Source organism: Rhineura floridana, chromosome 11, assembly GCF_030035675.1.
Source record: "Rhineura floridana isolate rRhiFlo1 chromosome 11, rRhiFlo1.hap2, whole genome shotgun sequence".
Taxonomy (NCBI): Eukaryota; Metazoa; Chordata; class Lepidosauria; order Squamata; family Rhineuridae; genus Rhineura; species Rhineura floridana.
In genome coordinates this window covers 6,863,799-6,887,262 of record NC_084490.1, presented here as the reverse complement: position 1 = coordinate 6,887,262, position 23,464 = coordinate 6,863,799, and the positions used below count along the sequence as shown (strand labels likewise).

General features: G+C 42.5%; 2 protein-coding genes across 2 annotated transcripts; one reads left to right on the top strand and one right to left on the bottom strand.

The window, feature by feature from the left end:
- The first annotated feature begins 286 nt into the window (after positions 1 to 286).
- LOC133366850 (vomeronasal type-2 receptor 26-like) lies at positions 287 to 5,071 on the top strand. Its single transcript, XM_061590377.1, has 4 exons — positions 287 to 1,102; positions 3,015 to 3,242; positions 3,411 to 3,537; positions 4,173 to 5,071. Exons 1-4 carry the CDS (start codon positions 296 to 298, stop codon positions 5,069 to 5,071), a joined length of 2,061 nt encoding a protein of 686 aa, XP_061446361.1. The 5' UTR covers positions 287 to 295.
- Positions 5,072 to 16,743: 11,672 nt separating this feature from the next.
- LOC133366845 (vomeronasal type-2 receptor 26-like) lies at positions 16,744 to 23,103 on the bottom strand. The gene is made up of 4 exons (XM_061590370.1): positions 22,813 to 23,103; positions 20,213 to 20,440; positions 18,842 to 18,968; positions 16,744 to 17,663 (listed from the first exon to the last, which is right to left on the bottom strand). The coding sequence occupies exons 1-4, from the start codon at positions 23,101 to 23,103 to the stop codon at positions 16,744 to 16,746; spliced, it is 1,566 nt and encodes a 521-aa protein (XP_061446354.1).
- Positions 23,104 to 23,464: the final 361 nt, after the last annotated feature.

Below are 23,464 nucleotides of genomic sequence, written 5' to 3'. Positions count from 1 at the left end.
TACATGCCCCTATCATAGAGATAACCAAAAATATAATGGGGGGTAATTTGAGAGCTTTCATCTCTACTACCTCATTGATATGATTAACATCATGTAGAGGGGGGACATGACTGGTTAGGGCTCCTTACCTTACTTAAATTTACAGCAGTCCTTCAACAGATATTTGCTACATAAACATTTGCTTGCATGAACGTCCTGCTCCTTATCTGTCTCTCTGTACATTTTCTTTTAGTTCATGTATGGCTCATTTCATCCAGAAGAGAATGATCCAGATCAAGTCCCTTCCTTTTACCGCATGATCCCCAACGAAGCCCCTCAATACGAGGGGATTGTCCGGCTGCTTCGGCATTTTGGATGGACATGGGTGGGGCTTTTTGTTGTGAACGATAACAGTGGAGAACATTTCGTGCAGACCCTGGAACAGTACTTTTCCCGGAATGAAATATGTGCAGCCTTCATACAAAAACTCCCACAACAAGCACATATGTATGACTTCACTACTTGTTATGAAGTTACCTCTGATATATATGCTCATTTCATTGATAAGGATAAGAAAGCTGGGACTTTCATTCTATATGGAGAAAACCTGAGCCTTACATTGCTGAGAACTGTTATGTTTTTTACAGGTATTGCAAATACAAACGACCTAGCATTTGCAAAGGTATGGATTTTGACAACACAGATAGATTTCATGTCAACAGGCCTTCAAAGAGCCTGGGATTTTCAGTTTTTCGACGGTGCCATTTCCTTCACAATTCACTCAAAAGATCCACTAGGCTTCAATGCATTTATTCAGACCATAAGTCCTTACTGGAATAAAGGAGATGGTTTCATCAGTGATTTCTGGGAACAGGCATTTGACTGTTCATTTCGTAATCCTGGGATGCCAACAAAGGCAAATGGAAGTTGCACTGGGGAGGAGAAGCTAGACAGTCTTCCTGGATCTCTGTTTGAAATGGGCATGACTGGCCACAGCTACAGTATCTACAATGCTGTCTACGCTGTGGCTCATGCTTTGCATGCCATTTACTCAGCTAGATCCCAGCACAGAGCAACAGGGAGCAGTGGAAGATTCGAAATTCAGGATCTGCAGCCTTGGCAGGTAATGTCTCCAACTTTTTGAATTATTATTTTATTTTAATAAGTAGATTATTACAAGATGCAGTTACATCCAGTGGCTTATCTGTAAATTAATAATCAATGAAATGGTATTGTACACATTATTCACTGACAGTTTTGTGGGTTCGTATTACCTCCTATATTTTGATTGGGGTGGTAGTCTTCTTTATATGTCCTATTTTTAATGGATTTAGATAGCTTTTTATTGTTTTCATTTTTTCTTATTTGATTTTAAATGGTAGTGTTTTAACTTGCATTGCTTTAACTTGTTGCTCTTTGCCACCCTGGATTCATTTGGGAGGAAAGGTGTGACATAAATTGTAATAAGTAACTAGCTAAATAAATATATTGCCCTTCAGAAGTTGGACTCCATCTCCCATTAGTCAAAGGCAGAATGGCCAATTGGTCAGTGATGACGGTAGTCCAGCAATGTTTGGAAGGTCTGGGCCAGGTGTGGGGAGCCTTCGGCCCTCCAGATGTTGCTGAACTGCAACTCCCATCATTCCTGACCATTGACGGTGCTTTTTGGGACTGATGGGTTTTGCTGTTCAGCGAAGTTTGGACGGTCAAAAGTTCCCCACATTTGATCCAAGCTTCCCTCCCTGTCCTGTGTTAAAAGAGCTCAGTTTTCAGACTTACTATTTGTTAAATGTAACTCCATAAGCAATGTGTCAGAAAGTAAATGCTTTTGTAATCTTATTTATTATTAATTTATTTTATTTTATCTGCTTGCACACCATCTTAAGCCAACAGACATGTAATAATAAACATGATAAAAGAGCCAGGCCCAGTTAAGATCAATCCATACGTGCAAACATTATGCAACTAGTAACATTATTATCCAATAGCTCAAACTACCAGATTTTCACCTGGTATCTAATGGTCGTTGTTGTGGATGCCAGACAACTTTCAAGGGGAGGGGAGTTCCACAGCTGCAGGGCCACCATGGAAAAAGCCCACCTATATGTTCCCCCAACCATACTGTTCCCGGCAGAGAAATATTAAGGAGGGCTTCAACGGATTATGTGAACTCCCAGTCAGACTTGTACAAGAAGTGTCTGTCCTTTAGATAAGTCCATGGTTAGATAAATCCTCCATCATCTAGGTCCAAAGTTCTCTAAAGCTTTTTATGTTGTTTGCAAAACCATGAGTTCAGTCTGGAGGCAAATATTCAGCCAGTGCAGCTCTTTTAGAATTTGAGTGTTATGGTTCCAACTGGAGATGTCATACAATAGAAGGGTCATTATGTTTCCCAGCAGCTGTAATTTCTGAGTTGTCTTCAAGGGCAGCCCCAGATGGAGCACATTACAGTAGTCCAAATGGGAGCTTATCAGAACATGGATCTCTCTGGCTAGACTATACCTCTCCAGGAATGGTTATACCTAGCACATCAGCTGCAGATGGGCATAGGCACTCCATACCACTGAAGACACTTACGTCTCCAGAGACAATATAGTCTCAAGACACATCCACAGTGGGGCTATGTACCTCCTCCTTTGGGGGAGTGCAACCACATCAAGAACAGGACATCTCTCTATTTTATAAACCTAGGAACTCCTCTGCCAGAGCACCTCTGTCGTATCAGGATTCATCCCCAATTTATCCACCCTTCTCCAGTCCATCACAGAGGCCAGATGACAGCTCAGAATCTGCATGGCCTGAGTATGATGACAAAGAGAAATAGAGCTGTGTGTCATCTGCATATTAGTCCCCTGGCATGAAATGTTGGTATGAAATTCCACCGTTGTTGTTGCTGTTATTTTAATTTACTACCCACCCTTCAGCCTACGGCCCTAGGACAGGTTACAATAGTTTAAAAGAGTTAAAACAATTAAAAACAAAGGTGGCATATGTTCTTATCTCTTTGAAATGTCTTCTTCCCCTCTTTCAATTAGCTCCACTCATTTCTTAAAGGCATTTCGTTTAACAACTCAGCAGGAGAAACAATGTTATTTAATGATAAAAGGGAAGTGGAAGGAGGATTTGACATAGTGAATATGGTCACATACCCAAACAGTTCCTTCCAGAGAGTCAAAGTTGGAAGTGTGGATCGCAGCATCCTTGAAAGAAGAGAATTCATCATTAATGAAGATCGAATCATGTGGCACAGAGTTTTTAAGCAGGTGAGAAATCTGGGGTACTTTGAGGCTGTATGTGGTAGTAATCTGTGGGATCCAGATGCAAATTATTTATGAGTCACCAGTTGCCCATCTCTATGGGATGTACGAGCAGCTATTTATTTGAACAATGACTCTTTTCAATCCCTTCCTACTTTTCTTGTTTATGGATAGTTACTTCCTGTTTCTGTCTGTAATGACCACTGCCATCCTGGCTATTATAAGAAAAAGAAGGAAGGCCAAAAATTTTGCTGCTATGATTGTGTGTCATGCCCTGATGGGAAGTTTTCAGACCAGAAAGGTATGTGATATTTCCATTGTACAAAGTTGAATAATTCAGGATGTTCTGGAAAATGGCAATTTCCAATGGATAAATTACCACTGGGTGGATATAACTACCTGTCCAGTCGGTCATGGTACCATCCTCCCCTATTTGGAATGGTGTCTGTGAACATGGATTTGCTACTTCTCGCAGATCTGCAAAAGAAAGGTTGAAGAAACTAAAAGTAGAAATAACCTTTCAAAGTTAGGCATACTTTTTTGGGAAAAAGAATCCCCATTAAACACAGTGGGACTTTCTTCTAAGGAAAAACACACATGATTGTACTGAACCAAACAGGTGTCCTCCAGATGACCATTGGTCATCCTGCACCTGATGGGAGATGTTGGTGAAGGCTACTTTAAGTTGTAATATCAATAAATAAAGTCAAAAATTATTTAAAGACAGCTAAAATAAACACACCAACAAAATGACTTTGGTGATAAACATGAGAAGCATAAGCATAACTATCAAGATATTAAAACTGAAGTCCTTACTACCACAGATGCACTTCAAATGAGCAGGTACAAGTCTGCATAATTAGAGGAGGCAGAGTGAAAATTGTCCATCAGTCACAAATGAATTGCAACCAAAATGGGTTTCTTTCTATTTTTCAGACATGGCTCTTTGTTCCCAATGCCCAGAAGATCAATATTCAAACATGGACAGAGATGGATGCATCCCCAAAACAATAGATTTTCTGTCTTATGAAGAACCTTTAGGGATCAGTTTAGCTTCAGTTGCTGTTTCTTTTTCCCTGATCACAGCCTTCGTGTTAGGAACCTTTATTAAGCACAGAGATACCCCGATAGTCAAAGCCAACAACCGAGATCTCACCTACACTCTCCTCATCTCCCTCCTGCTCTGTTTCCTCTCTTCGTTGGTATTCCTCGGGCGTCCTGGGAAAGTGACCTGCCTTCTCCGACAAACTACTTTTGGCATCGTCTTTTCAGTTGCTGTTTCTTGTGTGTTAGCCAAAACCATCACTGTAGTCATAGCTTTCATGGCTACGAAACCAGGGTCCAACATGAGGAAGTGGATGGGGAAAAGACTGGCCAATTCAATTGCCCTCTTCTGTATTCTTCTTCAAGCTAGTATTTGTACTTTGTGGTTGATGACCTCTCCCCCATTCCCCCATTCAGACATGAACTCTATAATGGAAATAATCATCGTGCAATGTAACGAAGGGTCAGTCGCCATGTTTTATTGTGTCTTGGGCTACATGGGTCTCTTGGCCATTGCTAGTTTCATTGTGGCATTCCTGGCCCGCAAGTTACCAGACAGTTTTAATGAAGCCAAGTTCATTACATTCAGCATGCTGGCTTTTTGCAGTGTGTGGGTGTCCTTTGTTCCAACCTACCTGAGCTCAAGAGGAAAAGACATGGTGGCTGTGGAGGTCTTCTGTATCTTAACCTCCAGTGCTTGTTTACTGGGTTGCATCTTTTCCCCTAAATGCTACATCATTTTGTTGAGGCCCGAACTGAACAGCAGAGAGCAACTAAGGAGAAAGAAGTAACATATTTGTCTGACACACACACACATACTAGGGGTTGCACCCCTGCTCACTCTGCTCACCAATCCCCACTCCCTCCACATTAACCACCTAGAGCTTCTGCTCCCTACTCCTTGCAACTACTAAGTTCCCTTTTCACCTTCCCAAGCCCATTTCTGAAGCCACTTGGCTTCTAATCTGCAATCTTTCTTTGAAGCCCTGCTTTCATCTTCATCCCCATGCCCATGCCTCCTCCTCCTTTTGTGCAACTCCCCTTTGCACGCAGCCTACCTCAATTCTCATGCCTTCTCACCTCTCTCCTATTCTGCAGCCTGTTTTGCGCTCTCTCTCTCTCTCTCTCTCTCTCTCACACACACACACACACACACACACAAACACACACAGAGAGAGCGAGCGAGAGAGAGAGAGAGAGATTGCCGTATCTTTAAGATGAATAGAATGTTAAGAGCAATCCTGCCATTTAGCTTGTTCAGTGAGAAAATGTTAAGTTCAGTTGATGGATATTGTGCATATATGTTTGCTTGTTAACAATATTTGTTCTAAATTACTGCATTGAATGTGGAACTTCTTGTTGAAGACCACCCATTGTATCAGGAGTGGAACACATTTTGTGAAGGTACTATAGGTTAAGGTGTTGGACTACGACCTGGGAGACCAGGGTTCGAATCCCCACATAGCCATGAAGCTCACTGGGTGACCTTGGGCCAGTCACTGCCTCTCAGCCTCATGAAAACCCTATTCATAGGGTCGCCATAAATCGGAATTGACTTGATGGCAGTACATTTACATTTTGCATTGTTTACCTTTCTCACATGAGGCAAATGAGGAATGGAAGAGGGCCATGTTTGAATACAGTGAGAAAGGAGGGGCACTAAATGGGGAAAAGAAACTGTTTGAAACAATGGCAGAGGTTTGATTGAAGCAGGGATTGAGAGACACAGAGAAAAATTGTGGTTTTAAAGAATGGCAGAGGTTTGAGATAAAGTGAGCAGGGGTTTCACTAGAGAGAGAAGAAAGTTGGGAAAGCTCTCTTGTGTTAGCTTCTGTGCTGTACCCATCTCTGCTATTTCTCATTAAAAAACAACAGCTAGTGCTCAATGTTCTTCCCTTGTCATTCAATTCAGACCACTCTTGTTTTAAACTAAGTTCAAGGTTCTAGTTTTGGCGTACAAAGCTCGATACAGCTTAGGACCAGGATACCTGAAAGATCATCTAACCCTTTATATACCTAGTTGATCACTGTACTCTGCAGGCAAGGGCCGCCTGCAGATACCATCTTATCAGGATGTCCATTCAGCACAATGTAGGAAGTGGACTTTTATTGTAGTGGCACCTACTCTTTGGAGTTCCCTCTGCTTAAATATTAGACAGACACCATCTTGGTTTTCTTTTCAGCGCCTACTGAAGACCTTCCTTTTCCAACAAGCCTTTTAAGTAGAGACCTTATCCCAGTCTGGGTCTGTGCTGGAATTGCTTTTTAAGATGTTTTTAGAGATGTTTTGTTGTAACAGATTTTAAAGTCCGTTTGTATGATGTTTCAGATTGTTTCTAGTGCTTTCGTTTGCCACCCTGGAATCCTACTGAGAGGAAGGCAGAGATATAAATCTAATAAATCTAATAAATAAATAATAATAAATAAACCACCACTTCCCCCCTGTCAGGATCCCTCCCTTCTTGCTCCCATGCTACAGCTACTGCTGTTGTACAGCCTGTCTTGTCCTATCCCACCCTGACTTCAAGGAAATCCAGGATTGTGATGCCCACGGCAAAACCTCCAAGTGGCTGCTGAATGACTGTCCTCCCATAAGGCTGCCTGGTTTTTGATTCTTTGGGATCTGCCTATTACTTGGTTTCTTGGATTTTTAGCCACTCCTATGTACTAGGGATAGATGAATCTGCCCATTTTGGTTAATCTCAGTTCCCCAACCTGAAATTCTGTTCTTCACTTTTCTGCAGCAAATTGTGATCTGGAAGGGAGATTATCAGCACAAACTCAACATGATCTATGGACTGCCTTCAAGTCAATTCTGACTTATGGGCGACCCTATAAATATGATTTTCATGGTAAGCGGTATTCAGAGGGGGGTTACGATTGCTGTCCTCTGAGGCTGAGAAGAGGGGACTGGCCCAAGCTCACCCAGTGAGCTTCATGGCTGTGTGAGGATTTGAACCCTGGTCTCCCAGGTCATAGTCCAACACCTTAACCACTACACCGCACTGGCTCTCTCAACGTGATCTACACAGAGAAAATCATAACAGGCAAGTGGTCCCCCTGCTGTAGAGAATAAGGAATGATTAGTACATGTGCTTCTTAATCTTCTGCAGGATAATACCAGGGGCCCTTCCATACAATCAATCAAGAGTTTGTTCCTTTTACCAGTTTTGGCCAGTCAGACATCTATGGCCATTCCTCAATAGGTGTCAATTGCCTATAATGGTCCATGCATTGGGAACCTCAAGGTTGTATTACTTCAATGCATGCTATGTGGGACTACCCTTGAGGTTGGTCCAAGGGATGCAACTAGTGCAGAACATGGCATCTAGGCTGCTTGGAGGGCAAACTATTGCCAAAATATAACCCTAGTCTGTAGGATCTGCACTGGCTGCCAATCTGCTACTGGGCCAAGTTCAAGGTTTTCAGAATATAATACCCTAAACAGCTCGGGACCTTCAGTTAGTTCAAGGAATGGCTTCAAGGTCTTGAACTGGGATTGGACGGGTTGTAATTTTAATAAAGCCCTAAATGGTTTAAGCCAAGTTACGTGAAGGATCACCCCCTCCCAAGTGATACCAGCAAGTGAGATCTGCAGGTGAAGAGTGATAGCGCTACAGTTATGGCCCCAACAGATGTGAGGGCACCCATTTGTTCTCCTTCACTGTGTCTTCTATGATGCTGCATCATGTGATAGCATCACTCTGGGAGAGGGGATTACAGTGGGGAAAATAGCAACAAATGAGGGGTGGTCATTGGTAGGAGTTCCATTGGCATGTGCGGTCATGGCAATAAATAAACAAATAAATTTTAAAATGATAAACTACCTGGTAATCCCTGGTCCCTGAGACTTAAAAATCCCCTCTGTGATTGAGAGGCCTAGGTTCCGCCCTATTCCATCATTAGCCAATCCTGAAAGGACTGTTTGGTCAGTTAGGACAGCAAGTTAGATCAGAGTGAAGATCAGATCGAGTTGGGTCTGGCATGTAGGGTTAGAGAGCTAGTTCAGTTGTGATGGGAGCTGAATTGAGTTGGGGGTATCCAGAGGGTTGGAAGTAGAGAAGGGAATAGGTAGGTATGAGATACGCACTGGGAACAGAAAAGCTGAAAAGAAGAGGCATAAATAAGAAGTTAAAAGAATAGTTCAGGGAATAAGGAGGGACATATCTGCCTCTGCTCCACCTCCATTCTGCAAAGGAGGCTCACGAGGGCGCCTCCTGGGGCAAGGGAGAGGGGACAACATGTCGTGCCCTAGAGGCCAATGGTGGGGATGGAGCGTGGGCTTAAAGGCCAACTCTGCCCCTGAATTCACTCTCTTGTGCTTTTGCTGCATCCCCTTCCCTCCCCCTTTTATGCAGAATGGGATTTGCTAGTCGCTTGGGGCTGAGTGGGATTTTTGGGGGAGAGACACAGTGTGGTTTCCCTTTCCTTTTGCCTACTCCATACTGTTGGGGCTAATTTGATTGGCTTTTGGGGGTGGCTGGCCTGTTGGCATGGAGCATTGGCAAGTCAGGCAGTGCATGGAAAAGCACGTCTATCCTGTGGGGAAGGGCACCTTCAAGGAACTCTCAGTGCTACATGCATGGGGGGGAATAGGGTGCCCTGATAACCTGGCTTGCACATTTGGGTGAGCACCAGTACAGCAAGGCCCAGTTGCACAGGGTGAGGCAACACCCAACGCTTTACTAGCAAGGAGGGGAGAGTTTCCTCCCCATCCTTGGCTGGGGGGCCACAGCCTTTGGCTGATGGTCATGGCCAGGGGAATTTAGGGTTGTTTTGCTCAGTTTTAGTTCTTAGCCTCACCTGCCCATACAGGTTTAAATTGGTTAATTTGATTCATTTGCAGTTTCTCCAAAATTATTTTAATCAATGTCAAAGCAAGGTTTTGTGAGTCTTTTGTGAAGGTGTGTTGGCAAAGGTTGGATCTGTAGCAGTATAACCCTCATGCTTATGTGCCAGCTATACATGCTTGTTTGAAAGACGTTCTTGGTTCAAAAATAAAAGGTTTCTCTTTGTTTTACCATACTGCCTGGAATTTGTTATTATTGGGGGTTTAACAAGTTTGAATAAAGCATTAGAACCTATATAAGCTTGGTCACTTACTGCAGGCATATTGGCCATATACTCTCACTCTTTACATGACTGCTCCTATTTTTGGGCAGTCACCTATCAGTAATCTAAGGGGGATCAGAAGACGCAGGTGAGGGGAAGCAGCTGGTTCCAGTGGGGGGAGAATTGGACTAGGGGAGTGGACCTGGTTTCCCTTATCTGGGTTCTTAAGTGAGCTGTCACACCCTTCCCCAGAAGATTTGTATAAGAAATTAGGCTCTACCCATTCCTAAAGGTTGAGATGACAATTCTCATCTGAGAACTTCCAGCTAAGCTCTAATTCTATGTGGGAAATGTGCTGTACCAATATTTTTACTCCCGTTTCCTTGATAAAGGTGGTGTTGGGCAGTGATGGCCACCAATGTGGATCAGAAGTAGTGTTTGCCATCAACTTGGATGGTTTTAAAGCAGGATTAGAAAAAAATCATGGATGAGATGACTATCCATGGGTACTAGCCATGTTGGCTATGTTCTGTGCCCAGTGTTGGAGGCAGCATGTCTCTGAATACCAGTGGCTGGGAATCCCCAAAGGGGGAAACCAATGTTGTGCTTGGGTCCTGCTTGTAGGTTTCTCATAGGCAACTGATTGGCCACCATGAGAACCAAATGCTGGAGTAGGTGGGTCATTGGCCTGATTCATCAGGACTCTTCTTATGTTCTTAAAGTGGCCTTCACTTCACAGTTTAACCCTGCTTGGTGTTCCCAGTGAAGGTGATATCTTCACCATAGGTCAACTATCCTTTTGGTGTTTGCTCATTGTGGAAATCTGCAACAGACCACCCACTTCTCATCGTATGGGGCAACGGAGAATTCTTTGAGTTCGATTTAGATAAAAAAAGCCAACATGTTAATTACCAGAACTACAATTCAGGAATAAGTAATTATCTAACGTACTATAATTTCATCGATAGGCCAAAGCTTCAGGAACTTTCCAGAAAGCACCAGAAAACAACCCTAATGCTTGTTATAAATCAATGCCTCTGCCATGGAGAATTGGGAGTGGAGGCAAGAGGCAGGCAGGGCTCTATCAGTTTTATTTCTGCCTCATTTCCTCTTTTTCATATTATTGGTTGGATTTCAGATCAGAGTGTCGGCTATCATTTCGTCGTCAAGGCATGCCTTTGTAACCATACTGATGTTAAAAGGTGTACAGGTAGAGGCAGGCATCACCCAATATCACCTCTTCCAGTCGGGCATCTGTTTTAGCAGGACACAGGATGCATCTGTAGGAAAGCCTTGCTACCCGAATGTTGTGGATACTGGTCTTGCTGCCTCTGCTGCCTCACATCGTTTGCAAAGTACTTTGCCCTGTGACGGATCCCTTCCCTGTTCCAAATGAGTGGGACCAGCTAGGTGGGCTTCTCGTTGGTGGGATGACTTCTCAGATTGTCAATATGTTCAACCAAGTTTCTTTCAAGGATCACCCTTCTCCGAAGCTCTTTGAGCTACCAGCGTAAGGACATAGATGGTTTTCCTCTTCAGTTTGATCACAAAGAATGGTTTATCCTAGTGACCGGTTACTCAAAGAAAGCACAAGGGTGCCTGATACAATATAGCAGCACTCTTTCTCCATTGCTTTCTGGGTCTTATACATTCTACCACATAGGACTAGTTCTCCCATAATGAGAGCTCTTTTAATTTCAGACAGTAGCGTAAGAGTGGGGATATAATTTTACAGCTCCATGCTATGCACATCTACCAAGACATAAACCCCATTGAGTTCAATGCAGCTTACTCGCAGGTATGTGGGTACAAGATTGCAGGCTAATATTCCAAGTTACACCAGATTTGCATGGAACAAAATCTGTGCTATTTCTAATAGAGAGGAAATATAGCAGATTCCAGTTAAATGAAGAAGGCAGAGGGAGGAACACTTTCAAAATTTAATACCATCACACTCAGCAAAAAAAAAATGTAGAAAGGGTGAGAACCTTGAAAACCCTGCAAACTTCCCCAATACTGAGAGAGAAAGAGTGAGATCCACAAAGAAATGCCAACAGCCAATCAGATTCAAAACACAGTTTTAAAAAGACTGCTTTAAAACAAGAATTACTAATAAGTAGAGCCATGAACCCCTTGGTGATCTAATGTGGAGCTCAGTCTGCTGCTTTGGAGTGGCTCCAATCTAACCCAGGACTATCCAGGGCCAACTTGGATCTGGGCCCCTAACTGATTTGTGGGCCTTGCACAGTGTTTAATTAGAGTTTAAACGCCTAAACCCAACCTGTGGTCAGAACAGTGAGTAGAAGATATGTGCAGGTCTATTTAATCTAGCATCCTCTTCCCTACAGAAAAATCCAGATTCCCATGGAAAACCAAAATCTTATGAGCACTATGGTTCTCTCCCAGTCTTGTTCTCCAGAAAATGGTATTATCCAGAGGTATACTGTCTCTGAACCTGTACAGTGGAGTGTGTGGTTGCGTGTGTGTGTTTATGTATCCTGTGTACAGAATGAAGAACATTTGTGTTTGTTGCAATGAGTTAGCCCAAAGGTACAATATGCCATACAATATATTTGATTAGGAGGTCCAGAAGGTGGTGATGATAGAACGAGCCTTTTCTGTAGTCACTCCCCATCCATGAAATGCTCTCCCTAGTGTGTCCTGCCTAACACTAACATTACCATCATTTCAGGACTAGGTAAAGACATTTTTGTTTTCCCGGGCGTTTGGGCAGCACCAACAATAAAACAATTTTTAATACAGGACAACAACTAATTTAATTCATACTTACTCCCCTAGAGTATAAGTACTCTTATAGATCACTGAACTATTTTCTCTCACTGTTGTATAAGTTATATCTGTTTTGTATTATGTTCTATCCAAAACCAATAAAAACATTATTAAAAAAATGTAAACAATTTTTAAAAAGCAACAAACAATGACAACTGTAAGCCAAATATATTCATCTTCCTGGCAAAGGGCAGCCTCCAGAAAGATGTCAGAAAGAACAGAGATGAGGGGGCAAGGCAGGTGGAAAAGCTTGCCCTTTGATGGTCCCAGCCCATTGTGACCCCTGCAGCAATCAAAGGTACCAAAGGTGTAATACATTCCTCTCTTGAAATTTCTTTTCTTCTTTCAATTAGCTCCACTCATTTCTTCAAGGCATTTCATTTAACAACTCAGCAGGAGAAATAATGTTATTTAATGATAAAAGGGAAGTGGCAGGAGGATTTGACATTGTGAACATGGTCACATACCCAAACAGGTCCTTCCAGAGAGTGAAAGTTGGAAGTGTGGATCCCAGTGTCCTTAAAGGAAAAGAATTTGCCATTAATGAAGATCTAATCATATGGCACAGAGTTTTTAACCAGGTGAGAAATCTGGGGTATTTATTTATTTTTAAAATTTATATGCTGCTTGATTGTGAAAAAAGCCTCGGAGCGCTTTACAAAAACAGTAAAATTATTGATAAAACAGAAATAATTAATTAAATTATTAATAATTAAACCATGTTTAAAACAATTAAAACAGCAACAGGCTAAAAAAATATTTCAGTATTTATGTTTCTGGATAGGTTTGGCTAAACAAAAATGCAGGTGTCGAAAAGAATACAGTGAAGATGCCTGCCTGATGTCAATAGGTAGGGAGTTCCAATTTCTTTCAAGTGTGGAACGCTTAATGTGTGGAACTTGTAACAGTGCTTGTTCCACAGATCAAAGTGCTTGAGTGGGAACATATGGGGTAAGGCGATCCACAAGTAGACTGGTCCCAAGCTGTTCAGGGGTATACATTGAGGAGGTTTATAGCAGTAATCCCTGGGGTCCAGATGCAAAACCAGTTGTCCATCTCTGTGGTGTATAGGAGTAGGTTATTTACTTAAACTATTTTTCCCATTTAAATCCCATCCTAAACACCTTTGCTGTTTATGAATAGACACTTCCTGTTTCTGTCTGCAATGACCACTGCCAGCCTGGTTATCAGAAGAAAAGTGGAAAAATTTTGCTGCTATGATTGTGTGTCATGCCCTGAGGGGAAGATTTCAAACCAGAAAGGTAGGTGATTATTTCCGTTGTACAGGGTCGAATAGTTCAGAATGTTCTGGAAGATGGCAATTCCCAATGGATAAATTATCATTGGGTGGGTATAACCACCTGACCAGTCTGTCATGGTATCATCCTATCCTAGGGATGGAAATATCTGTCAATTTTGGTTCTCTCGGGTTCTCATTTTTCCAATCCTAAATTCAGTTCTCCTCATTATTGAATTGATTTTCATTTTTTTAAAAAAAGAATATCCTCATGAAAAAGCTTCAGCACTATTTTAGGGCAATTTGTTTCCTATTAAACACATTTTTGTATGCAGTTTTGAGTAATGTACATACTTGAATATAATGCATTTTGTATGATATTTTTTGCCGTATACCTGTATATAATGCACATTTTCACTAACAGGGAAAAAACCCTTGTGGTTTAAGAACGTACCCAACAGATATGTATATCAAACTTTAAAAGCAGGGGAATTGGGCAGCTATAGCGACTGCACCAGGGGAGCAGGAGACCTGACCTCCTCTGTGAGGTATTGTACTGCCCTACAAATTTGTCAAAATGCAAACACAATTTGGGTTAGTATTCCACAATCCAATCCACTACCTGGGGGGAAGGAGGGGTGGGAGGGGTGAAGCAAGGGGCAAGAGGGAGGGGATAGGAGGGAGGAGGAGGGGAGGACAGGTTTGATCATTTGCAAGCTTTTTGAGTTCAATGGGATTTACTCCTGCACAAACATGCTTAGGATAGTTGAAACTGACCTGGGGGAGGGGCAGGGAAGGGGGAGATTAGGTGGGTGGGCGCTGGGCATAGGAAAAGCCCCTTTCCTTTCCAAAAGGAAAACATTGTGAACAGTATCATTGTTTTTCAGGGTTTCCTCCAACTTTTTATTCTACAGCAGGCACATGTATTCTCCCACCCAAATTTAAATCAAAGCTGTCACTGGCCACATCTACAGCTGACATTTATTTCACTTTAGAAACACATGGCTTCCCCCAAAGAATCCTGGGAAGTGTGAAGCTTGCTAAGGGTTGCTAGGAGATGCCCTATTCCCCCCACAGAGCTACAATTCCCAGACAAGGGCTGACTGTTAAACCACCCTGGCCACTGGACCTCTGTCAGGGGAATAGGAGTCTCCTAACAACCCTCAGCACCTTTCACAAACTACACTTCTCAGGATTTTTTAGGGGATGCCATGACTGTCTAAAGTGAAATAAATATCTAGGGTGGCCTCCTGAGTAGCCAAGCCAAACAGCTCTGAGCCTGGCTTTTAGAATGCTGACTGTTCTTACTGAGCATGCCCGACACCATAATAGACTTCAATGTTCAATTTCTTAAATTAATTAAAAATCAGCCATGCATTTTTTTAAACTTTTAACTGAAGAAGATGAAGGTCAGAGTATGGGGCAAGGTCAGTAGTAGTATTACAGGTACTCTGTGAACATGGTTGATTTTTAATTAATTACAACCAATTATGAGACCAGTGAGAAAAAAGTCCAGCAGGAGTCTGGATGCACAACTTTGATATATTTGGGCTTAAATGAGACCTGAATGAACTTTTTCCCCAATCCCTATCCTCCCTTATTTGCAACATTGTTTGAAAACATTTTTGTTACTTTTCCCAAGCACTTGGCTCCACAGCGTTATGGTGAGCAAACACCAACAGGAAAGTTTGGAGCTAATCTGGAGCTACCACCTTGATTGGGGTCCAGTGCTACTCTTCCAGTCATGCAACACGTTTCCACTAGTGCAATGGAACTTTCCCCACCTTCCCTCCTTCGGTGCCCAGCAAACCCTCAAAATCTATTTCAGAGGAATTGGGGACCCTCTGAAGTATGTTAATTTTGGGGGGCAAGCAGAGGGAGGAGGGGAAGGGGGGAGTCCTGTTGTGTGAGTGGAACTTTGCTGATGCAGTGTTGGCTATAATCCATAAAGCAGGACTAAATCCTGAAATGGCTTCTATACAGGTCCACTAATGCCAGGGAAACTGGAGTCCAGATTCCTCCATACAATAACTGTGTCACTTAGAACAGTTATGTATGGAATGAACAAGCAAAGAGAGGATCCTTGATTGAATCCTAGATTTAAAGTGCTGTTATATCACTTTGACAATCATGGTTTTCTTCAAAGCATCCTGTGGTTTGTTAAGGGTTCTGAGGGTTGTTAGGAAACCCCTATCCAACTCACAGAGCTACAATTCCCAGAGTTCCCTTGGAGGAGGGACTGATTGCATTACATTTTTTTTAAAAAAAACTGCTCAAACTAGAGGAACAATACCCCACAACCACTCATATACCTGGCAGTGCAAAACCCCAATCCCACCCCATACTGCACCCCCCAAATTCAAACCAACACTGAAACACCCCCAAAAACTCTGTACCCCAAAATGAGATGCAAACACCCTACAAACACTGAGACACCCTCCTCCTCACTCACCCCCCACATCCCACCTCACACTGAAATAGCTTCTGAACACTCTGTCTCACACAATACTCCCTACACTGTAACTCCAGACACACCCCATACTGAAATCTCCATACTTCTCCACAGTGCAACATAAACAGACCTTGTCTGAAAGAGAAGGTGTTTGGGAGATCCTGAACACACTACACCTCTGCAATTCTGGCTTCTAGGTTTTTGAAGGTGTCTCCAAGATCTGTTCCACATTTGCGTATGCACACCATCTAGATAATAAGTGATTTCAACTCTTCCTTTCTTTTTGCCTTTCATTTTACTTTTACTTTCAAAAAGGCAATGCCATGCATTCAGCAGTGTAGGATAAATACGTTTGTTCAGGTCTACCCTAACTTTGTTCAGCTTCATGTTGTTGTATTTCATTCTGCTATTGGTGTGCTCCACAACAGGTCCACTGTATTACAGAATATGAATAGAAGTGCACATATAATTGGCATCTAACAATTATATCCATCAATTAATATTTACGGCTACTTTCAAGGAACTAATTTCATGTTTAGTAGTCCTTCATACTTTAATACAGGGAAAATCAGTGTTCAACATACAGGCATGGGTCAATTTAAAGGTAGATTTCCATCTAGCAATATGGTGAGGTTCAGATGCTTCATAAGGCAACACAGGATTGGGACAGTATGGGGCATCTTTCCTGGGTCAAGGCTCTCCATTCTCCCCATGAGGATTTGGGCCAAGGGAGAGCGTGGGTGCAAGCAGAGTAAGTTGCAAGTATGCACAGTTTGTGCCACGGCACAATATCACTGTTGATCATGCAGCACATATGTGGAGATACCATTAGCTTCCAGTTTCCCAGCTTTCTGCACCTTGAGCCAGCATGATATAGCTTCAACTCTGACCTTAACACGGCAATTTTTTTTTTTAATCATCAGATAAATCAGTTAAAATGGAAAGATTCTTTCATTCCTTTTCCGTGCTATTTGCTCCCTGATATTTAAGTCAGGCCTCAGAAAAATGATGTAGCATTTAGGGGCAAAGATGCAACCCAGTAACCCAGCACTGGAGGCTAAGATGGAGAAGACCTCCACGGTCACCATGTGTTTACCTCTTGAGCTCAGATAGGTTGGAACAAAGGACAACCACACACTGCAAAATAGCAACATGCTGAAGGTAATGAACTTGGCTTCATTAAAGCTATCTGGTAATTTGCGGGCTATGAATGCCACAATGACGCTGATGATGGCCAAGAGGCCCATGTAGCCCAGGACACAATAAAACATGGCAACTGACCCTTCGTTACATTGTGCAATAATTTCTTTTGTTACTGAGTGCTTGTCTAAATCAGGGAATGGGGGAGAAGTTGCCAACCACACAGTACAGATACTTGCTTGAATAAAAGAGCAGGAAAGGACAATGGAACGGGACAGTTTTTTACCCACCCACTTCCTCATGTTGGACCCTGGCTTTGTGGCCATGAATGCTAGAGAAACAATTGTGGTCTTTGCCAACACGCAAGAAACAGCCATAGAGAAGATGATGCCAAAAGCTGGTTGCCGAAGCAAGCAGGCCACTTTTCCAGGTTTGCCCAAGAATAGTAAGGAAGAGAGAAAACAGAGCAAAAGGCAAATGAGGAGGGTGTGGCTGAGGTTCCGGTTGTTGGCTTTGACAATGGGGGTATCTTCGTACTTAATAAAAATTCCTAGTACCAAGGTTGTGACCAGGGCAAAAGAAACAGCAACTGAGGTTAAACTGATCCCTAAAGGTTCTTGGTAATGCAGAAAACTTAAAATTTTGGAGATGCATCGACTTTTGTCATCACTTGGATACTGTTCGTCTGGGCATGTGAAACAATAATTCATATCTGGAAAATAGAAATAAGTTCAGTTTCAGTGCCAGTTCATGTTGGCTTATGGACAATACTCACTCTGCCTCTAGAACGGCAGTTGTTAATATACTAACTTCTACCTGCTGATGCTGCTTCTGGCTATATGAAATCAACCAATAATATGCGTGCTTTGGTGCTGAGTTTACAATGCCTGTCTTTTAAACCCATTGAAGCTATTTTTAAGGCTAATTCTGAAGCATATGTACAGCTTGTTGCTGTTACTCGCCTTCAAGTCGATTACGATTTATGGCGACCCTATGAATCAGCGACCTCCAATAGCATTTCTTTTAAACCACCCTGTCCAGATTATGTACAGCTAAATCCAATTAATTCAATAATGCTTAGACCAAAGTGGGTGTGCAAAGAAGTGTGGCCTGATGTGTAATTGTAATTCTGTTCATAGTCACACAGGCTATGTTTTATTCTGTTTAATTCCCCAGTAAATGTAGGAAGAATTGCAGCCTCAGTGACTAGTAGGCATGATGGCTGTGTTACCACCAGTACCAGAGGAAGGATGCCTTTGAATATCTGTTGCTAGGAAGCACTGTTGGGGGAGACTGCTGTTCCGCTCATAACCTGCTTGTAAGCTTCCCATAGGCAACTGATTGGTGATTGTGTGAACATAAGTCTGGCTGAGAGATGCTTTATATGTTTTCAAGCAGGGGTCTTCTTATGTTAACTGGAGGCACAGTTAATAGGGAGTAACCTTGATTTAACACTGTGTGGCTTACTTCTGAGTAAACATGCACAGGAGTCACCAGAACTTGGAAAGCATCAATAAATGTTAGAATGTCATTCCAATGAGAACAGCATGAAATAGACCATAGACTGGCAAAGTGGTCAAAACCTGATTTTGGCAATTAATCACTTCTAAATTCAGTCAGCTGACTCAACAATTTGGATTACCGTTCTATGATGAAAGAACTTTCCTCTTTCAACAAGCCTTTTAAATAGAGACCTTATGCTAGTCTGCATCTGTGTTAGAATTGCTTTTAAGATGTGTTTAATTTTTTTTTTAATCTTTTGTTTCCAAGATGTTTTCAAAACATTGTCATAGTTTTATTGCTTGTTTGCCACCCTGGGCTCCTTCTGGGAGGAAGGGCAGGATATAAATTTAATAAATAAATAAACAAATAAATAATAAACCAAGGTACCTGTCTGGTTTGAAATCTTCCCTTCTGGGCATGAAGCACAATCATAGCAACAAAATTTTTTCCCTTCCTTCTTTTTCTTCTGATTACCAGGGGGGCAGTGTTCATTGCACACAGAAAGGGGCATCACCTGTTTAGGATGACAGAAATAACAAAAACATATTGTTTATTTCCTGATCTTTACATAAAACAGCTGACTGTTCAGCCAACTGTCATTAAAATAACGATGGCCAACTCTTGGCTTGTGAATACATAAATCTGCACACTCCCTGTGAACTGGGTCCACCCTCAGAGCTCCGAGGCTTCTGGTGGAGGAGGCTGGCTAGTCTACACACACACACAAACACTCATGGCCATTCTTGCAAGTCTGCATGAAAGCATGGAGTCTCACAGAGGCTCTGGGAGGTAGGATGTCAGCCTGCATAAAAGCAGCATCCATCCACTGTACTGGGTCTTTTTCCTTTGGAGATCTTAACTTCCCACCCTCCCTCAATTTAATAGTTTCATTGGGACTCTGGTGGCCATTGGCTAACAGGACTGGAGAGGAATATTACTACAAATCACAACTGGCTCTTATCTGGGAGGGTTTTATCTTTCCCTCCGTGAAGGATACTGTTTTGTTTGGTATTACCTAATTTGTGACAACTTGGGTGGAATTGGCATTCAACAGGATTTCAAATATGGGGGAACCCTATCTGGTATCTGGGGGGCAGCAGCTCAGGACCCAGCCCCAACTTGGGGGTGGATTCTGGGTCCAGTGTCATTCATCTCAGATTGCCAGTGGGATCCTGGATGTTGGGTCTGTGCCACGATGGAGTCTCTTAAGCTGACCAACCCCCAATGATGTTCCAGAGCAGCCAGGCTGTTCGAATCAAGATCAGATCCTTGCCCTACTGCCAGGCCAAACCAGCTTTCCTACAGTGAACAATAAAGATGTGCCCTGTTTCAGCCCACACATTTGGTTTCCTTTCAGTCCATCTGTCCTCATCGCCTCATCTTGCACTTGCCTGCACAACTAGCATTGTGTTCAAAATGGGTAGAAGGGTTTAGAGAGGTTTGGGATTTAAATGTTAAATCTAGTTTTTGACAGTGCTAGGTAGTGCTGACTCCATTTTAAATCAATCGCCCCCAAACTGCTGCCCTTCAGATGTTGTTGAACTCCAACTCCCATCAGCCCCGACCAGCATGACTAAGGCTCAAGGATGCTGGGAGGTGGAGTACAAAAATGTCCTGAAGGCACTAATCTGGGAAGGATTCTTTTACAGCCTGCTAAACCATCATGGTTCACAGCAAGGAACATTTCTGGAACCCAGATGAACCAACTGGAGAGGACAGCTGCCCCCCTCCCTTCTCAGAATACCCAAGAATCCACACCTGATTAAAACCTCTGTGCCACACAATCATGTCCTCATTCAGGACAAATTGTTTTCCTTCATGACTGCCAGGACCCACCCATCCAACTTTCACTCTCTGGAAGGACATATTTGGAAATGTGACCATGTTCATTATGTCAAATCCACCTTCGATTTCCCTTTTGTCATTAAAAGAGAGGGTTTCTCCCTCTGACTTGTTAAATGAAATGTCATGAAGAAATGGGTGGAGCTAATGGAAAGAGAAAAATAAAGAGAGTTAAAGAGATCAAAAGAATGGGGGCCCATACTGGAAATCTCGGGACAGTTTTATAAACAATTTTCCTCACTAATATTGTTTGTGGAGTTTTGTCTAACAAAGATGAGGTATTAACATCAAACTATATTTACATATAAAAAAGGAAAAAATACACTGCATTGTGTAGAAAATGTATTTTAATTCTTCAATTATAAGAAGAAATGTAAACATACAAAAATTATCATTCCGTCATTTATTCATGGATATGAAAACTGGACGTAGCCTCATCTAAAATGAATAAGTTGCTTAAATTAAAATATTTTGTTTTGGGGCCGTTACCTGCCATGGCTGTAAATCATGAAGTTCAAATATTTCCCTGCCCAACACGGCTCTGAGCTTGGTTTTTGTTGAGTAAATGGCATGCAAAGTATGGGCCACAGCATAGACTGCATTATAAATACTGTAGCTGTGGCCAGTCATGTGAAGCTCAAACTGAGGCCCAGGAAGACTCTCCAGCCTTTCCTCCCCAGAACATCTTTCACTGACGTTGTTTGCAAAGGAACAGTCAAATGCTTGCTCCCAGAAATCTTTAAGAAATCCATCTCCTTGGGCCCAGCAAGGTGTTATGCTCTGAAGAAATTCTTTGAATGCTCGAACATCTTCTGAGTGAATTGTAAAAGAAATTGCCCCTTGGAACACCTGGAGACCCCAACCTTGTTGAGCTCCTGTTAATATGAAATCAATCTGGGTTGTCATAATCCATACCTTTCTAAATGATTTGCTTTCCTTATTTTCAGGATTTCGCAGAAATATAATGGTTCTCAGCCATGTAATTGTCAAAGATTCTCCATAGATAACAAATGCATTGACTTTTTCATCTCTTAAAGTTACCCAATTACTTACAGCTATGTCATAAAGTATATCAAAGTCATCCAAACAGACTTCTTGTGGGATTCTTTGTGTGAAGGCTGAACAGATTCCATTCTGGGAAAACAATGGTTCCAGGATGTGCAAGAAATTTTCCCCACTGTAATCATCTACAACAAAGAGCCCAACCCACGTCCATCCAAAATCCTTCAGCAAGCTGATAATACCTGTGTACAGATGGGCTTCATTTGGAACCATGTGGTAAAAGGAATGGACTTGACCTGTATTGCTCTCCTTCGGGGGAAAGGAGCCATATGCGAGCTAAAACAAAATGTAGAAATATTGTCAAAGTTCTTCCATAGATGATAAATCTACTAGTTTTATTACTATCTGCGAATGGTAGGACTGTGGACCACTCAGCCAAAGACCAAGTCCTAAACTGAATCATGCCAATTTGGAGTGATCCAGACATTGCTCAAGTCAGGCTAAGATAGCCTGTGAGCCTTGAGTCAGGTTGAGACAGATTGCTGTAAGTTGGGCAGGACAGAGCAATGAGGGGTTGTCAGGAGGTGAGGCATCATGCAGGAAGAAGAGGCAGGCACTGAGCAGGAAAGAAGGAGGCCAGGCGGGAAGAAGCAGAAGGAGCAAGAAGGCCTAGGAGCGTAGGAAGGACCCAAATGAATGGCTGGTTCTTCCTAGGAGAAGGTAGACATGGACACCTTTGGATGCAAGATGCAGGATGTTCCATTTCCAAGCAATGAACCTCTCCTTTTTTCCACCTGGCCTCTCTTAAGAACATAAGAAGAGCCTGCTGGATCAGGCCAGTGGCCCATCTAGTCCAGCATCCTGTTCTCATAGTGGCCAACCAGGTGCCTGGGGGAAGCCAGGCTCTTTCTTTCAACTCACTGAAACCCCGCCTCTGAAGCAGCACCCTGCAGAATGACATTTTCCATCCATTGGGACATGGGTTGCTGCCCCCTCAGCTGTGGGGTCCATGTGCCTGGTCCTTTGCAAGGGCTTCTGTGTAAGGAAGGCCCTCACAAAGGAGCAGCCCTGTGCAAGATCAAATCCTCCACTTATCAGCCAGTAAGCAGAGGGTTCAATACTGCATGGTGCAGGTTGCTGCTTCTTCACAAGGGCCTTCCCTATAGGGAGGACACTAGTGAAGGAGCAGCAACCTGCAGGATCAAACCCTCCTGCTCTCAGTCTGGGTGGAGGTGGGGAGATGCATTCAAAGTCTATGACTTCAAAGCACAGGAGTGTAAATTAGGGAATTATCAGATAAAGCTTAATCTGCCACAACTCTTCCAACAGAAATTTCTTAAGGTTTTTTTATATGATACTTTTGAGGGAGTTCCATATCTATGACACCTGCTACATCGCACAGATGACTTTTTTCTTGGTAATGCCCTTCCCTTATCCTGAAACATGAAATCACAGTGAGAATTACGAGAGAAGGGAGTTTATAAATATTCCAACACCCCATTAATATATCCTACCTGTGGAATCTTGAAGAGACCTAAAATCTCTGCCATAAAGGAAGAAGTATCAGAGCCAAGACCTCCAATGGTAGCTATGAGTTTTTTCTGGGTGTCACATTTGTAGTTGAGGACAAATCTACGCGATTTGAAGAGGAGGTCCAGAGTGGAACGATAAGTCATTCGGGTATCATAGTAGCTGTCATAGATGTGGAATCCAAGTGTAACATTGGGCAAGATCTTGGGATTTTTGTTGATCTCATTTATGGCAAATGCCAAAGCAAGGCCGTGTTGGTAGAATTTTGTCACCATTCTGCCAACAGAATTAATTTTACTGCTTCAAGAGACAATCATACAGACCTACTTTGTAGAAACACAAAGGCTTTAGCTACTTGTGCTTCACTTAATTCTTTACTGCCACCAATTCACTCAGAACACTTTCAACATCTTCCTAGTAGCGTTATAGTAGACTTTAGCCATAAGATGGACACTAAAGACAGGATAAACTTTAAACTGAGATTGTAGGTCTATTAAAGTGATCACATTTACATAAGGGAACACTGATGCTTATAGTGAGGTAATTTAAAGATGTTTGCCAGCAGTTTCTAAACACTTTTGCTGACACCAGCCTGTAAGTGGCCTTTAGCTCAAGCCAACCCTAAACCACCACCCC

Excerpts from the sequence above, each read along its gene's own strand:
- LOC133366850 (XM_061590377.1), top strand. The coding sequence starts at position 296 with ATGATCCCCAACGAAGCCCCTCAATACGAGGGGATTGTCCGGCTGCTT. Across the intron at positions 1,103-3,014 it reads AGGATCTGCAGCCTTGGCAG|CTCCACTCATTTCTTAAAGG; the intron begins GTAATGTCTCCA and ends TCTTTCAATTAG. Across the intron at positions 3,243-3,410 it reads GGCACAGAGTTTTTAAGCAG|TTACTTCCTGTTTCTGTCTG; the intron begins GTGAGAAATCTG and ends GTTTATGGATAG.
- LOC133366845 (XM_061590370.1), bottom strand. The coding sequence starts at position 23,103 with ATGGTGACAAAATTCTACCAACACGGCCTTGCTTTGGCATTTGCCATA. Across the intron at positions 18,969-20,212 it reads GGCACAGAGGTTTTAATCAG|GTGATGCCCCTTTCTGTGTG; the intron begins GTGTGGATTCTT and ends CATCCTAAACAG. Across the intron at positions 17,664-18,841 it reads GAAGATTTCAAACCAGACAG|ATATGAATTATTGTTTCACA; the intron begins GTACCTTGGTTT and ends TCTATTTTCCAG.